General features: G+C 36.4%; 1 protein-coding gene across 4 annotated transcripts in view; it reads right to left on the bottom strand.

The window, feature by feature from the left end:
* Window positions 1-1856: 1856 nt before the first annotated feature.
* NETO2 (neuropilin and tolloid like 2) overlaps window positions 1857-14788 on the bottom strand; it is a 65498-nt gene continuing 52566 nt past the window's right edge. For 3 of the 4 annotated variants that reach the window (XM_047834579.1, XM_047834580.1, XM_047834581.1), the window contains 2 exons: window positions 8217-8330; window positions 1857-6426 (listed from right to left, as the gene is read on the bottom strand). In XM_047834579.1, the coding sequence (XP_047690535.1) occupies window positions 5846-6426; window positions 8217-8330 (695 nt within the window). In that variant the 3' untranslated portion in view covers window positions 1857-5845. The remainder of the gene's footprint in view (window positions 6427-8216; window positions 8331-14788) is intronic. The other variant, XM_047834582.1, reaches the window with a different exon arrangement.

Raw genomic sequence — 14788 nt, 5'->3', positions numbered from 1 at the left:
ACCTCTGTACCATGTTAACTGTTGGCTGGAAATCCCCGTTTCTTGTCACATGGACCTCTCCAAAGAGCATCTCAGCACATCCCAATTGACTTTCATCTGGGCAGAAAATCACAAAACTACTAGCGTGTGAGCAAGACAGAAGCCAGTCTGTCACCTAATCTCAGAAGTGAGAGGTCACTTTTGGCACATTCTATTCATTAGAAGCAGGTCCCCAGATCCAGCTCACATGCAAAGGCAGGGGATGACAAAAGATTGTGAACACCAGGAGGCAGAATCCCTGGGAGTCAACCTAGAAGCCTCCTACCACAAGCTTTATTCATCTTTTTTATATTAAAAATGAATGAGGAAGTAAGATTGCCTTTAGACTATGAACGTGAAAAACGGGCAGTTACAGCAAGTTTACTATTGTTAGTTGGATGCATTTTCAGAGCTAAACTGTCTTCTGAGGGTCTAGAAAGAACTCCCCTACAATTCATGTGACTATATTTTGGCTCAAAAGTTGTTATTTCTCTGAAACACTGTTTAATACAATAGGACAGTCATCAAAGCATGGTTCAATACCTAGATTTCTGATGAAAATTCCTTCTAGCAATCAGCCGTTACTCAAAATGTTTCAATAAAGTATGTACCCGCTGAGTGGCCTGCTGGCACCAGATGTTACAGAGTATGACAAAGCTTGGCAGGTGAGAGCACTTTCAGATAAATGCTGTTTCTTGATCCTAAATAACACAGAAAGTAAAATTGCTCTGTAACTATGCAGAGACAGACCAGTGGTAACTGCTTTTTCTTGTCTTTCTTTGCTCCTTGATCTTTGTCTATATGATTGTAAAACTCAAACGACTTTTTTTGCCTTCTGTTGCTTTCTCCTCAGTGAAATCCACTCATCCATTCCTGCTGAGCAGTGGCTGTGACGGTTACGTTCCACACCTCAAAAGGACGGTGTGTTCTGATAGCCCACTCTGGAAGTCCTCGCTGCCACTTTAGTGACTGGGTGTAGCAGACTGTATTTGCAGGCAATCGAACACATATTCTCCTTTAAAAAGTTCTTTTCTTTTTCTTTTAGCTTAAGATTAACCTGGAAACTGGGGCGCCTGGGTGGCGCAGTCGGTTAAGCGTCCGACTTCAGCCAGGTCACGATCTCGCGGTCCGTGAGTTCGAGCCCCGCGTCAGGCTGTGGGCTGATGGCTCAGAGCCTGGAGCCTGTTTCCGATTCTGTGTCTCCCTCTCTCTCTGCTCCTCCCCCGTTCATGCTCTGTCTCTCTCTGTCCCAAAAATAAAATAAAAAAACATTGAAAAAAAAAATTAAAAAAAAAAAAGATTAACCTGGAAACTTAAATGGTGTAACAGCCTGAGGATGCTCTTATTTATTTTTTTTAATCATAACTAAGATTACTTTATCAAAGTAAAGCTTTGGTACTGGATAGGAAAGCTACTGGATAGGAAATGCCAACTTCACCCTATAAGGAAATAAGGCTTCTTTGCCACTTCTGGAGACTTTGCAAATTGAGACAAGCAAGGAAAACAAAACACAAGTTTTGTTTCCAGCTCAAGGGTCATATTCCCTACTGTGAAGTGTCAAACCCAGGATTAAACATAGAAGAATTCTTATATGGTCTGGAAGTTCAACTCTAAAAAAATTAATTGCTTTAAAAAAACCATTTAGCTTTTTGGGCTTTTGTAGTCATTAAACCAATCACAGAAATATATGAAAAAGTTACTCAAAAAAATTCAGAATTTTTGTTATTAGTAGAGGTATATAAAACATGGAAAGCTGATTTTGCAGGGACCTAAAAAGATATCTGAGGTCAACTTGTCATAATGGCTCAGAACTCAAATCATTCTACAAACTCAAGAGATAATAGCACATAAATCTTTAATTTCTGGAGTATACATTATTTCCTTTAGATTAAAAAAAATCACAAAAGCAAAACATTGAAGCTATTTTTATCTAGTGCCAAGCCTATAAATTGTTAACATTGTTTATTAAGAATTCACAGTAATTGTCTTGCAGTTTGCAGATGCCAAGAAGTCATGGCAACAAAATTGTAGAATAGTGTTACATAGATTAAAAAAAGGTAAAATATAATGCTTTGAAAAAATTATAGAATAAATTACATTTTAAATCAGAGTGGTAGACAAGCTTACATGGAACATCTGGGCTGCTGTTTAGAACTGTTTGACCTTTAAAACTTCCAGCCAGCTAAAGCAGGGAAAAACAGCAAAGGCAAGGAAAGACCATGGGACTAGTTCTGAGATGTGGGTACTCTCTCCTCTTTTCTGGGCCTCAGAATTCTCATTAATAAAGCTGGAGCAGATCATCTTTCTTGGGATCTTAAAAAAACCCCAAACTAGATTCCTTCTAATCATGAACAACATAGCACACACCATTTTGTAAGAGGGCATAATCCCCTTTGAGAATCACTCCTGGAATCACAACTGACTTTTTTCCTATTCTGTCCCCTCAGTTGACACACTCCTGAAGCCAGAAAGCATCCTGCTCATCTGACAATTGCACAACTATAAAAATGTTCAGAAGTAGACACTTAGGAGGTCCTTTTAATGCCTAATAATTGCATTAAACATGACAAAGACATAAGACCTGTCATCCAGAGTTAACAGAGCCTTTTTAATCTCTTTTGTGATGTGAAATGTGGAAAATCCTTTGCTTTTCGTTAAACCTTTAGGTTGAACATTTCCCCCCACAAAAGGTACATCACACTTCATTCATACATACTTTAGATGTTGGGATTCATAGGTTTCCTGCAATTTCTGGGCACTTGAGGGTTGGTATCTTGTGCTAAACTCAGGATCACAGATGAAAGGTAACAACAGTATAGTAGAGGTGTCCTTAATGCTGCTCCTGAATTGAAGCTATTCTCCCCTCCAGATTTGTATTTTCCACTGTATGTTTTAACAACTGGCTACTACATTCTCTATGAAGGGTGTAATAACTTCCACAAGATGGCTGAAGTTCATCTCCATTACTAAAATTTATGGCTTTTACTTTAGTAAACAATTTGTCAAGTTTTCTCACTGACCTCAAAAATGATAGACTACATATGCAGCAATTAGCATTATGCTGGTAATAATGCCTAAAAATTAGTTCCATTCTCTTCCCTTCCTATAGTGTACTGCCAAAATAAATGTCTGACTAAAAAATAAATGAGGCCTAGTCCCCATCTATAGTTCAATGAAGGCATACAATACATGGCAGTTTAAGGCTGGCTTAGCTAATTTGATCATCTGGCTCTTCAGTTCTACCCCTGCAGACAGACTAACTCATCAGAAACCCCTGATCCTGGACCAAATTAAGAGGTGCCTTCACTACATAAAGATTACTATTTAGACTTCTCTCTGCATTTTGCTTTTTTTTTTTTTCTTTCAATTCAGAGGAAATGTTGTTCTGTATAGAGACCCTCTCTTTCTTTAGTTGAAGAGAAAACTGCAAGTAAGTTTGGGTTGTCTACTGTGGAAAACAAAAACTATTTCTTTTGTTTCAGTAGCCAGAAAATTTAGAACAAACTCTGTTGTCCAAGATTTACTTGCTGAGTTGCCTGAAACTATGTACTTCTGTGCTCTTTTAATGTTAAATGTCTTCTTTAAAGGCTCTATTTTGTAGGCCTCTTCACGACCTTTTAAAAGAAAATAGGATACAAATTTCAAAAATAAAAATATAGTTACAAGTGACTCTCATGAAGCATACTGTATTATTTTCTACTATAAGGTAGGTGTTAAAGATGAATTTAACAGCTGTTTTTATAATGCAGGTGATTTTACACAGAAAATATGCTAGCTTTCCTTCATCATGAAGAATGAGATCACAGTTATTATTATACTAAATAATTACTATGCAGTTCAAATGTTAGCTGGCTACTAATACTAGAATGACTATTCAACATAGCTACTGAAAGAATTTCTATCTAATCTGGCTCTGGTTCATTAGTTCAATGAATACTACATTCATTAAGTCTTTCTACCTTCCCAAATTCTATTTTTAGAACAGGAAATTATGCTGACTTAAAAAACAACTTAAATCATAAACATACTATGTATAGGTTTTCGTATCTCCTGGATATTATATTTAAAAAAATAAAAAATGTGATATAAGAAACATGTTGAAGGGGTATCATATATGTATAATATTTAAGGTCCCAGTTTTCACTAATCTGAGAAAATGCATGGATGTGATATCTTAAAAAATCAATGAAATTCCATGAAACTTCAATTTCTCATTTCACTAAGAATTTACTACAAAATATATCAAAAATGAGAATTTATCTCTTTTAAACAGCATGTCTGTATTAGTTATAATTTGATAAATGGTTCCTTTTCATATATTTTTTAAGATCCAAAATCTCAGTGTAATAACATGATTGAAGAATCATGTAACAATGTATATTTTAATATAAGATTTGTGTAGTGATTTGGAATAAATAACACACAGTGAAAAATTTATCATAAACTAAATGCAATAACAAAAAAAAACCAAAGCTATGTACACATTACCAAGGTCTTTACAATGAGTTATAACGTGGAGCTCCATCACAGCATACTTGTATACAAAGCCACTAATGTGAACACTGAAATAAATCTGTCATGTAGGTCTTTAATCTTGATTTAATAAAGTTTTGTACAGTATCAAATAATATCAAAAGTCTAAAAAAACACAATGAGTTTTTATATCATGTTTATAAATTATTGTTTATATACCATAAAAAACATAAGGTCAAAAGTGCAGTTTAAAAAAAAGTGGAAGTTGTTATTCTTGGTAAGAACTAGAAAAATGTACTATCCCAAGTACGAAGCCATCTGAGGGCTTTTACAGTTTCTTAGGAATTCTCCTTTTACTCTCACACAACCTTGGTTACCATACGCTATAAGATAAACCAATATAAAGGGAGCAAAATCATCTTCTTATAAAAATAACAGGGAACACAAATCTGGTGGTGAGAAATGCTGGAAATAAACATAATTACAGGCTTCTTCCAAAATGAATTAAATGACTTTGCTCACAGGAATGAATGGGCTATCACTGAATGTGACCAAATTTGGGAAATTTCAAAGGATTTTCAGAAATTTTAATCCTTAAGTTTTTAGTCATAACTTGCAAGGGTGCATACATCCTAGGATTATGAATTCTTCTAGTATAAGTAAGACAAGATAGGACCTAAAGGTGATAAATCATATCATTTACCATTCACAAAAAATAAAGACTAAAAATCCAGTAACTAAAAGGCAGCAGTATAGAAATTAGTCAAGAAACAGATGGGTGAAACAGAACTCCAGGTCTTAATTGGCACTTACCACAGTAACTAGTTATATTTTGACAAATTCTAGAACAAATGCCTGCATTGAAATATGTGTGGTATGATAACCACTTATATTTAGCAAGAAACCAAAATGGTAAAATCACAAACTTATAAAACAAATTAAATTTAGAGAAAAGAAAAACAAAAGGAATGTAAAGAAAAACCTTATTTTTAAACTTATTGTGGGATCACAATATTGACAAACTGTATCAATCAAGAGCAATATTCCTGAAGCAGCCTGAGACTGGCTCAGCAGAACTACTTCACTCTTTAAATGCTATTTAACTGGTACTTTGTTTATGTGACACCAAGCAATAAATGATTATTATTTTTTTCACTGAATGGAGTAAGTTCCTTGGTTGGCTTAACATATAGACTGCCTGAGATAATAAAAACTTCACCATTACAATAGATTAATGGGAAATGAAGGTCTTCCTAGTTTCAACAGGAGAAAAGGGTTGGCTGCTGGAGAGAATGGGTGCTCTGTAGGCTGCATACGTACATACTTAATAATTAATGTCCCCTTTTGTAGAAGATTAAAAATCGATGGATATGGATGCTTGTGCAGAATCATCTCGCCCCCTGACATAAATTTCACAAGGAATCTCCTCCATTACTCTGTCTTCTAGGGCCTGTTCAGGGCACTCATGTGCCTGTTTGAAAGTGTAGCTACTCTTTTTGAAGGTGCTATTAAATGTTTTCATTGGCTGTGGTTGTGCAAAATCATTTCGGAAAGGCAGTTCCATGGAACTCAGGTTGGTCCTGCTTTGTTTGACACTGGATGCTTGCGATCCGCAGTGATGGTCATGAATGCACCGGGAGGCGGTGGAGGAGCGCCGCATCTTCTGGTAGTTGTCCAGTTCTTCTGACAGGTCGGCTAGGTCTGCAGAAATCTCTTTGTCCCTTAGTGAAAACAGTTCATAATGAGGAGGATCAAACACTTCCTGAAATCCAGTTTTATTAAAAGCAGTTTTGCAAGCCATGACCTTTTTTCGAGGCTGTTTCACTTGTACTAAAATAGAAATAATGAGAAGGACCAAGACAATCCCTGATGTAATGCCAATAATTGTTCCATGAGTTTTAGTGATTTGTTCAAATAGTCCTGCTTTTTTCTTTTCTGCAGAAAGAGAAAGAGAAACAATGAGGCTTTCAAAATTCATTAATGAGCCCTGTCCCAAACTGGTAAGGTATTTTTAGGTAAAGCAGAACACGTGGGTCAAACAGACCACAGATGATGCCACCTAAAATTAGGTTTTTGAACAAATAAAACAATACCATTATGATTTCTGGTTAAATTAGCCAATCATAATATGGCTAGATAGATTACATAAAAGAAAAAGGACTTGGTTCTTGCAAATTAAATTAAATACATGAACATAAAGAAAATGCCAGGGGCGCCTGGGTGGCTCAGTTGGTTAAGTGTCTGATTCTTGATTTGGCTCAGGTCATGATCGCAGTTTGTGGGGTCCAGCCCCACGTTGGGCTCTGTGCTGACAGGAAGGAAGCTTGCTTGGGATTCTCTCTCTTTCTCTGTCCCCTCCCCTCCCCCAGCTCATGCACGCACATGTGCTCTCTCTCTCAAAATAAATAAACAAAAAAGGAAAATACCAAACAAATACTCTTATTCTATCAAGTTTAGCTTTCTGTTCTATGGTATATCTTTTTTTTTTTTTTTTTTTTTAATGCTTACTTATTTTGAGAGGGAGGGAGTGTTCACGAGCAGAGGAGGGGTAGAGAGAGAGGAAGACAGAAAAACCCAAGCAGGCTCTGTACTCTCAGGGCAGAGCCCATCGTGGGGCTTGATCTCATGAACAAACCATGAGATCATGACCTATGCTGAAATCAAGAGTTGGATATTTAACTGACTGAGCCACCTGGGCCCCCCTATGGTATTTCTGACAAACTGCCAAGTTGAGATATATCCACAGTATCTCCACTAACCGCCATCAGCAAGAGAGAACTAAAGTGATCAGGCTAACCCACTTAGGCATGTTATTATCACAATCTACATTTGAATGATTACCTTAAATTACTTCAAGTACTTAAGACAGCCGTATCAGATCACATTAACTTTTCACAGTAAGATATTTATGGAGCTTTTGGAGAATAAAAGGGAGGTAAACTTTAGGACTGAGACAGTGAGTTGATAATGTTTGTAGATATTCAACTATTACCACAAGTCACATTTACCTTAGATATACACTAGAAATAGAACATAGGAAATTTTATAAAATGAAAAAAAGTGGTTCTTACAAGTCTGTTTTTGCTTTTTAAATTTTTTTTTTTTACATTGATTTATTTTTGAGAAACAGAGTGAGACAAAGTGTGAGCAGGGGAGGGGCAGAGAGAGAAGGAGACACAGAATCTGAAGCAGGCTCCAGGCTCTGAGCAAGCGGTCAGCACAGAGCCTGATGCGGGGCTCGAACTTACAAACTGTGAGATCATGACCTGAGCCGAAGTCGGACGCTCAACCGACTGAGCCACCCAGGCGCCCCTGTTTTTGCTGCTTTTTAAGACTGAATGCATCAATATTTATTAAACAGCATTTGTATATAATTTAAAAAATACTATTTTAGGTAACTTTATAAATTATTCTGAGAATAAGGTATCTTTACAATATGAATAAGAAAATAATGAAAGAAATATTAGAGCAGACTTTTGAACAACTTAAAAAACACAGTACATAAAAATGAATGCTTTTGTTGAGAATAAGTATTTTTCTTTACTTTCACCACATAACAGAGGTCTACACTCTATTTAAAACAAACATTTATATTTTATGTTTCCATTTCTGCCAAAGCAGCTATTGCTAAGTACAGTGGTAGAAAAGGGCATTTTAAGTCTTTCTTAATGAAGGGCAATGGTCACTTTTCTCTCAAAAAGGTTGGCCTTTGCCATTGCACTCACCTTTACAATGATTTTCATCCCAAGGGTATGCACAGTTCTGAACACCATTACAGACTAAAGAATTATTGATGCACATGTTGCTGTGGCAAAAGAAAGTGCTACCTGTGCAGGGAGCTGCAGGAAAGGAAAACAATTTGTTGCTAAGAACTCATTTTGGTTTATTTACACTTAAACTTGTTTCATGAATACACTCCTACTATACAAACAATAAGACAAAGGCCAATACTCTCTGATATGGTCTCACCTAAACTTTTACTTAAGAATGCCCAAGTGTCATTAAAAAAAAAAATTTTTTTTAACGTTTTATTTATTTTTGACAGAGAGAGAGAGAGACAGAGCATGAGCGGGTGAGGGTCAGAGAGAGGGAGACACAGAATCCGAAGCAGGCTCCAGGCTCTGAGCCGGCAGCACAGAGCCCAACGCGGGGCTCGAACTCACAGACCGAGAGATCATGACCTGAGCCGAAGTCGGACGCTTGACCGACTGAGCCACCCAGGCGCACCCCCAAGTGTCATTTTTAATGTAATGAGAATATGAATATATTTGCCATGGTTCTCAAGGAAGTAGTACATAGCCTGGTAGCATTCCAAACTGTTAGAAGAAAATGTTGGTGAGGATGTGGAGACACTGGAATCCTTGGTGCATTCCTGAGGGAAATGTAAAATGGTACAGTTGCTGTGAAAACAGTATGGAGTTTCCTCAGAAATTTACACAGATTACCATGTGCTGCAGCAATTCTATTTCTAGGTACATATCTCAAACAACTAAAAGCAAAGATTCAAACACGTAATGTACAGCCATGTTCATGGCAGCATTATTGACAAGCACACAGCAGCATCATTCCACCAAAAGGTAGAAATAATCTGAATATCTGTTGATGGATGAATGGATAACCACAATGTGGTGTACACATATCTAATGAAATATTATTCAGTGTTAAAACTCAGAAGGAAATTCTGGCAAATGCTACAACATAGATAAATCTTGATATTCATTATGCTTGAAGGAAGTCAGACACAAAAGAACAAATATTGTAGGATTCCGGGTATATATATGGTACCTGGAGCAGTCAACTCATTGACAGAAAAAAAGCGCAATAGCTACCAGAACCTGGAGGAAGAGGGAAATGGGGAGTGTTTAATGGGAGAGTTTCAGTTGGGAATGATAAAAAAGTTCTGGAGATGGATGGTGGGGATGGTTGCAGAAAAATGTGAATGTACCTAATGCCACCAAACTATATACTCAAAAATGGTTAAAATGGTGAATTTTATGTTATATAGATTTTACCACACAAAAAAATAACTCTTTAGAATTTTAACATTAAAATTTTTTAAAACAACAAAGATTTTGGAACATATACCATGTAATTTTGTATTTTGTATAAACTGTTCTTTCAGCCTGAAATGTCTCCTTCCTCCTTTCCCTTCCTGGTGACCATCTACTCATCTTTCAAGATCATCCAAAATGTTGCCTTGTCTGTGAAGATTCTCTCAATTCTCCTAGGCAGCTAGGGACCCCTGTGTTCCGGTCATACCGTATATGTACTTCCATCTAACACTTCTCCTTGTTTGTGTAAAAATTTGTTACACTAGATTATGACTCAGTGTGTTTACTTTAGTTAGGAAATAAAGTCTTAGATCAGAGACAAAAGTACCAGCATAGTAATAACGTGTATTTCAGTGTAAAGACACACACACACACAAATCTGAAAGTCAAGAAGGATAGCTTATTTTTTCTTCCACTCAAAAAGACTGCAGAATTATGACAGAAGCTCCTAAAAATCAACTAACCATTTTGATTTCCAAAAATATACTCAAACACAATGTATTTCCTGTCTAAAAAATTCTACATTTATTTTGAGAAGATACATGTCACATCAAGGGAGGAAAACTGAGTACCACTGTCCATTATACTGACAGGCTTCAAATATTTATTTTATTTTATTTTTTATTATATGAAATTTATTGTCAAATTAGTTTCCATACAACACCCAGTACTCATCCCAAAAGATGCCCTCTTCAATGCCCATCACCTCCCCTCCCCTCCCTCCCACCCCCCATCAACCCTCAGTTTATTCTCAGTTTTTAAGAGTCTCTTATGCTTTGGCTCTCTCTCCCAATCTAACCTCTTTTTTTTCCCTCCCCTCCCCCATGGGTTTCTGTTAAGTTTCTCAGGATCCACGTAAGAGTGAAAATATTTTTTATATTTTCTTTTTAAAAGTTTCTTTTCAAGGTGTGCCTGAGTGGCTCAGTTGGTTAAGCACCTGACTCTTGATTTTGGCTCAGGTCATGATCTCACAGTTTGTGGGCTCTGGGCTGACAGTGAGGAGCCTGCTTGGGATTCTCTTGCTCTTTTTCTGCCCCTCCCATCTCACGTGTGAGCACACATGCTTTCTCTCTCTGAAAATACATTAATATTAAAAAAAAAGTTTCTTTTCAAGATGAAAAGAAATATCTAAAATTTTATGAGATTAATAACTGAATTTCTTCCCTAAAAGTATCTTTTTAAAAATAAATATACAATGAACCTTATTAAAACAATAATGAAGTTAGTATTTCTTTCCCTCTAAAGAGAAGGCCCTATCTTTAGGTTACAATCATAGGAAGCTTTGGAATACCTAACCACATTGTCCAATTGCATCATCAGTAATAAAACTGACAGTCTGATAAAAAAACAAACAAAAAACCAACACACACATAGAAAACAAAAACCTGACAGTTTGGTATCCACCTGCCTGACCCCTTTGTCTATTTCTCAGTTTGGCTCTGAAAATGGACTATAGAAACAGGTATTTATTGGGTCCCCAGGAAACCCTAAAACATCATCTGATATCTATCAAATATTTATTAGACTTATAATGTAGGTCAATAGACAACATCCATTGCATCACTAATCATCAGGGAAATGCAAATCAAAACCACAATGAGATATCACTTCACACCTGTCAGAATGGCTGTCGTGAAAAAGACAAGAAATAAGTGTCAGTGGAGATGTGGAAAAAAGGGAACCTTCATGCACTGTTGGTGAGAATGTATATTGGTGCAGCCCCTGCACCAGTATAAAGTTTCTCCAAACAGTATAAAGGTCCCTCAAAAAGTTAAAAATAGAATTACCATATAATCCAGCAATTCCACTTTTGGGTATATATCTGAAGAAAATCAAAATACTAATTCAAAAAGATGTATGCACCCCTCTGTTCATTACATCATTATTTATAATAGCTAAGATATATAAGCAACCTAAGTGCCCATCCATGGATGAATCAATAAAAATGTGTGTGTGTGTATGTGTATACACACACATACAAACAATGGAGTATTACTGAACCATAAAAAGGAATGAAATCTTGTCATGTGTAACAACACGGATGGACCTAAAGGGTATTATGCTAAGTGAAATAAGTCAGAGAAAAATACTGATGATTTCATTTATATGTGGAATCTAAAAAAACAAATGTACAAACAAAACAGAAAGACTCAGAAGCAGAGAACTAATGGTTGCCAGAAGGAAGTAGGGGTGCGAGGGTGAGATAGGATGAAATAGGGGAAGGGGATTAAGAGGAACAGTCTTCAAGTTATAAAACAAGTAAGTCATGGGAATATAATGTACAGCTTAGGGAATACAGTCAATAATATTATAACAATTTTGTATGTGACAGATGGAACCTAGACTTATGGTGGTGATCATTTCATAATGTATGTAAATATCAAATCACTGAATAGAATATCATCCACTGAATGAATGTCAATTATTCTTCAATTAAAATAACATCCAAAATTGCTTTGCTATTAGAGAGCAAATATAAGCTCTCTTTTTTAAAAAAACTGTTTATTTATTTATTTATTGAGATAGAGGGGAGGGCAGAGAGAGAGAGAGAGAGACAGAGAGAGAGAGAGAGACAGAGAGAGAGAGAGAGAGAGATAGAGGAAGAATCCCAAGCAGGCCCTGCACTGTCAGTGCAGAGCACAACGCAGGGCTCCATCTCACAAATGTGAGATCATGACCCGAGTCAAAATCAAGAGTCAGATGCCTTACCAACTGAGTCACTCAGGCACCCCTAAAATCTCTTTTTAAGGAAGAATCCCCCAAAAGTAATATTCACCCAAGTTCTAGTTCAGCAGGCTTATCTATGGTTAATCATTATGAACTAGGATTTGTTTATTTTTCCTCCCTCCCTACTATAAATTAAACGGAATGTAGGCATGACGTTTATATACAGTTAATTATTCAGTGCACTAAACTTTTAGGCTTGCGTATTTGCTGGGTACTTACCCACTCCAGTTTAAGTATAATAACCCTTAGGTGGCTCTGATAACTAAAGAATCTAAAATAGCTAAGAACTGTGAATAGCTTGGGAAATCATGCTATGAAGCAGAGAATGGAAAAAAAATGGATTAGTAATTAAGAAAAATTGTTTCTGTTATTAGTTAACTTGTCTACTTTGAGATTTTAACTAACTCCTTGGGTCGCTGTTTCCTCTTTTTAAATGAATGGGATAGACTGTTATCTCAGACTTCTGGTTCTAAAATCAATGAGACTATGAAATTAGTGGTTTCAATCATGTGGATAATTCTATTCTTAGAAGTATCATGTATATAACAAGTAATTTACTCAGAGACTGAACCCATCACATGTATCATTTAAACTATTAAGTAGTATTTTATGATTCTTAAAAAAATGTTTGCTGGTTTCAAAACTTACATATGAGTTACATGAATAAGCCATTAGGTTGAGGGCAGAAAAGCCAAAGAAAACATATGATGATGGGGTGCTTGGGTGGCTCAGTCAGGTAAGTGTTGGGCCCTTGAGTTTGGCTCAGGTCATGATCTCATGGTTTGTGGGATCGAGCCCCACTTTGGGCTATGAACTGACAATGCAGAGCCTGCTTGGGATTCTCTCCTCTGCCCCTCCTCTGCTTGCGTGCTCTCTCTCTTAAAATGAATAAATTGAAAAAAACCCAGTATGGTGGTTTTTTATTTAAGTACAAACTTAGCTGGTAACCCACTTCAGTTGTGTCATGTATATTATAAAATTATATTACACCCATGTGTGCAGTTTAACATAACAAATGGCCTAGAGAACACACAGTATTTTTGAATTTCTCACTTCTAAAAACTGGAGTTTTCTGGCTTTTTGTTTATGTATCATACCAGAATCCTAATACATACTATATCCTATTACCTGCTGACCTCTAATTTTACCTATCTTATCCAGCTCACAAATGAGAATACAGGGAACAGAAGCTATTTTCAAGACAAGCTGAGTGAGGTTGTAAGTACTGTGGCTTCTAGGCATGCTGATTTTGAGTCAAACTATCATTAGCTCTTTAAGTTTATCCATAGAACATTGTGTGACCACATTTGGATTCTCTTTATGGTTCAAAAGTGGCAAAAAAAAAAAAAAGACAGGTTTTCTGCTCAGAGTTTCTCACTGACTAAACAGTAAGTAGAAAACACCCTCATGAGGTTTTTATTTTATAGAATTCTTTACAATTGCTCCCCACATGATTTAAAGCAATTAGAAAGCAGCAGTGATATTAGGTTTTGTTTTGTAGAAATACATTATATTCATAATTACAGATGTATTAAGCTCTATGGATTTTCAGTGGGTAAGCATAGCTGTTTATGATGAGAATCAAAGTATCAGTTATTGACCTGGGATGCTAACGACATGCTTCAATTAAAAACTATAAAAAATGGCTGAATTATAGCAATTTATAAGTAAAGGGCAAAGAGAATAGCAAAAATAGTGCCAGTTATGAACTATTTTCTACTTCTAGCCTGAGGACTTTCTCTTTTCCCTTTTACTCACTACTGGATCATGGCATGAGAAAGAAGAAGGGTTATGGTTTCAGCCCCCCTTCCCTTCCCATGAGATGTGGCAATGATGCTGAAAGATGGTCTGTCCTTCAACTAGGCCCGCAGGGACCTATAGGCAGTATGTCACTGAAAATCACATTATGGATTTATTTTGACAAAAATAACTTCTGTTGCTTTCATGGTTGTAGTCCTAAAATTATCTTCCTAAAACCATATCCTGTCTGAAAGAGTGAGGTGTATATTAGTATTCAGTGCTTGGGAAGAGGTCAAACATATTGACTGACTGTTATTCTGTATCTTTCACTTTAGCCAAGTTATATTATTTTAGTCATATCTGTAATCCACAATGGGTAGGTATGAAGTGAATATCTCATGCAGATTTAGTCCATTTATGTAAACCTTTTCTGAAATATTGATTGTTTTCATGGATGGATTCATAACAGTTACAAATTATTAACAGTTTAGAGAAAAACAAAAAAGTTTAACAATTTGAATTAATGATGAGCATATAAAAATGTATGGTTTGGAGCTCTCTAATGTGATTAAAAGGAGATTTCCTGGGCACCTGGGTGGCTCAGTTGGTTAAGCATTTGACTCTTGATTTTGGCTCAGGTCATCACCTCACGGTTCGTGGGTTCAAGCTCCATGTCAGGCTCCAAGCTGACAACATGGAGCTTGCTTAGGATTCTCTCCCTGTCCTTTCTCTCTACCCCTCCCCCACTCCCTCCCTCCCTCCCTCTCTCAAAATAAATA

This window comes from Prionailurus viverrinus, chromosome E2, assembly GCF_022837055.1.
Source record: "Prionailurus viverrinus isolate Anna chromosome E2, UM_Priviv_1.0, whole genome shotgun sequence".
NCBI classification, from domain to species: Eukaryota; Metazoa; Chordata; class Mammalia; order Carnivora; family Felidae; genus Prionailurus; species Prionailurus viverrinus.
Note: the sequence above shows the minus strand (reverse complement) of the source record. Positions and strands in the feature narration are given on the sequence as shown.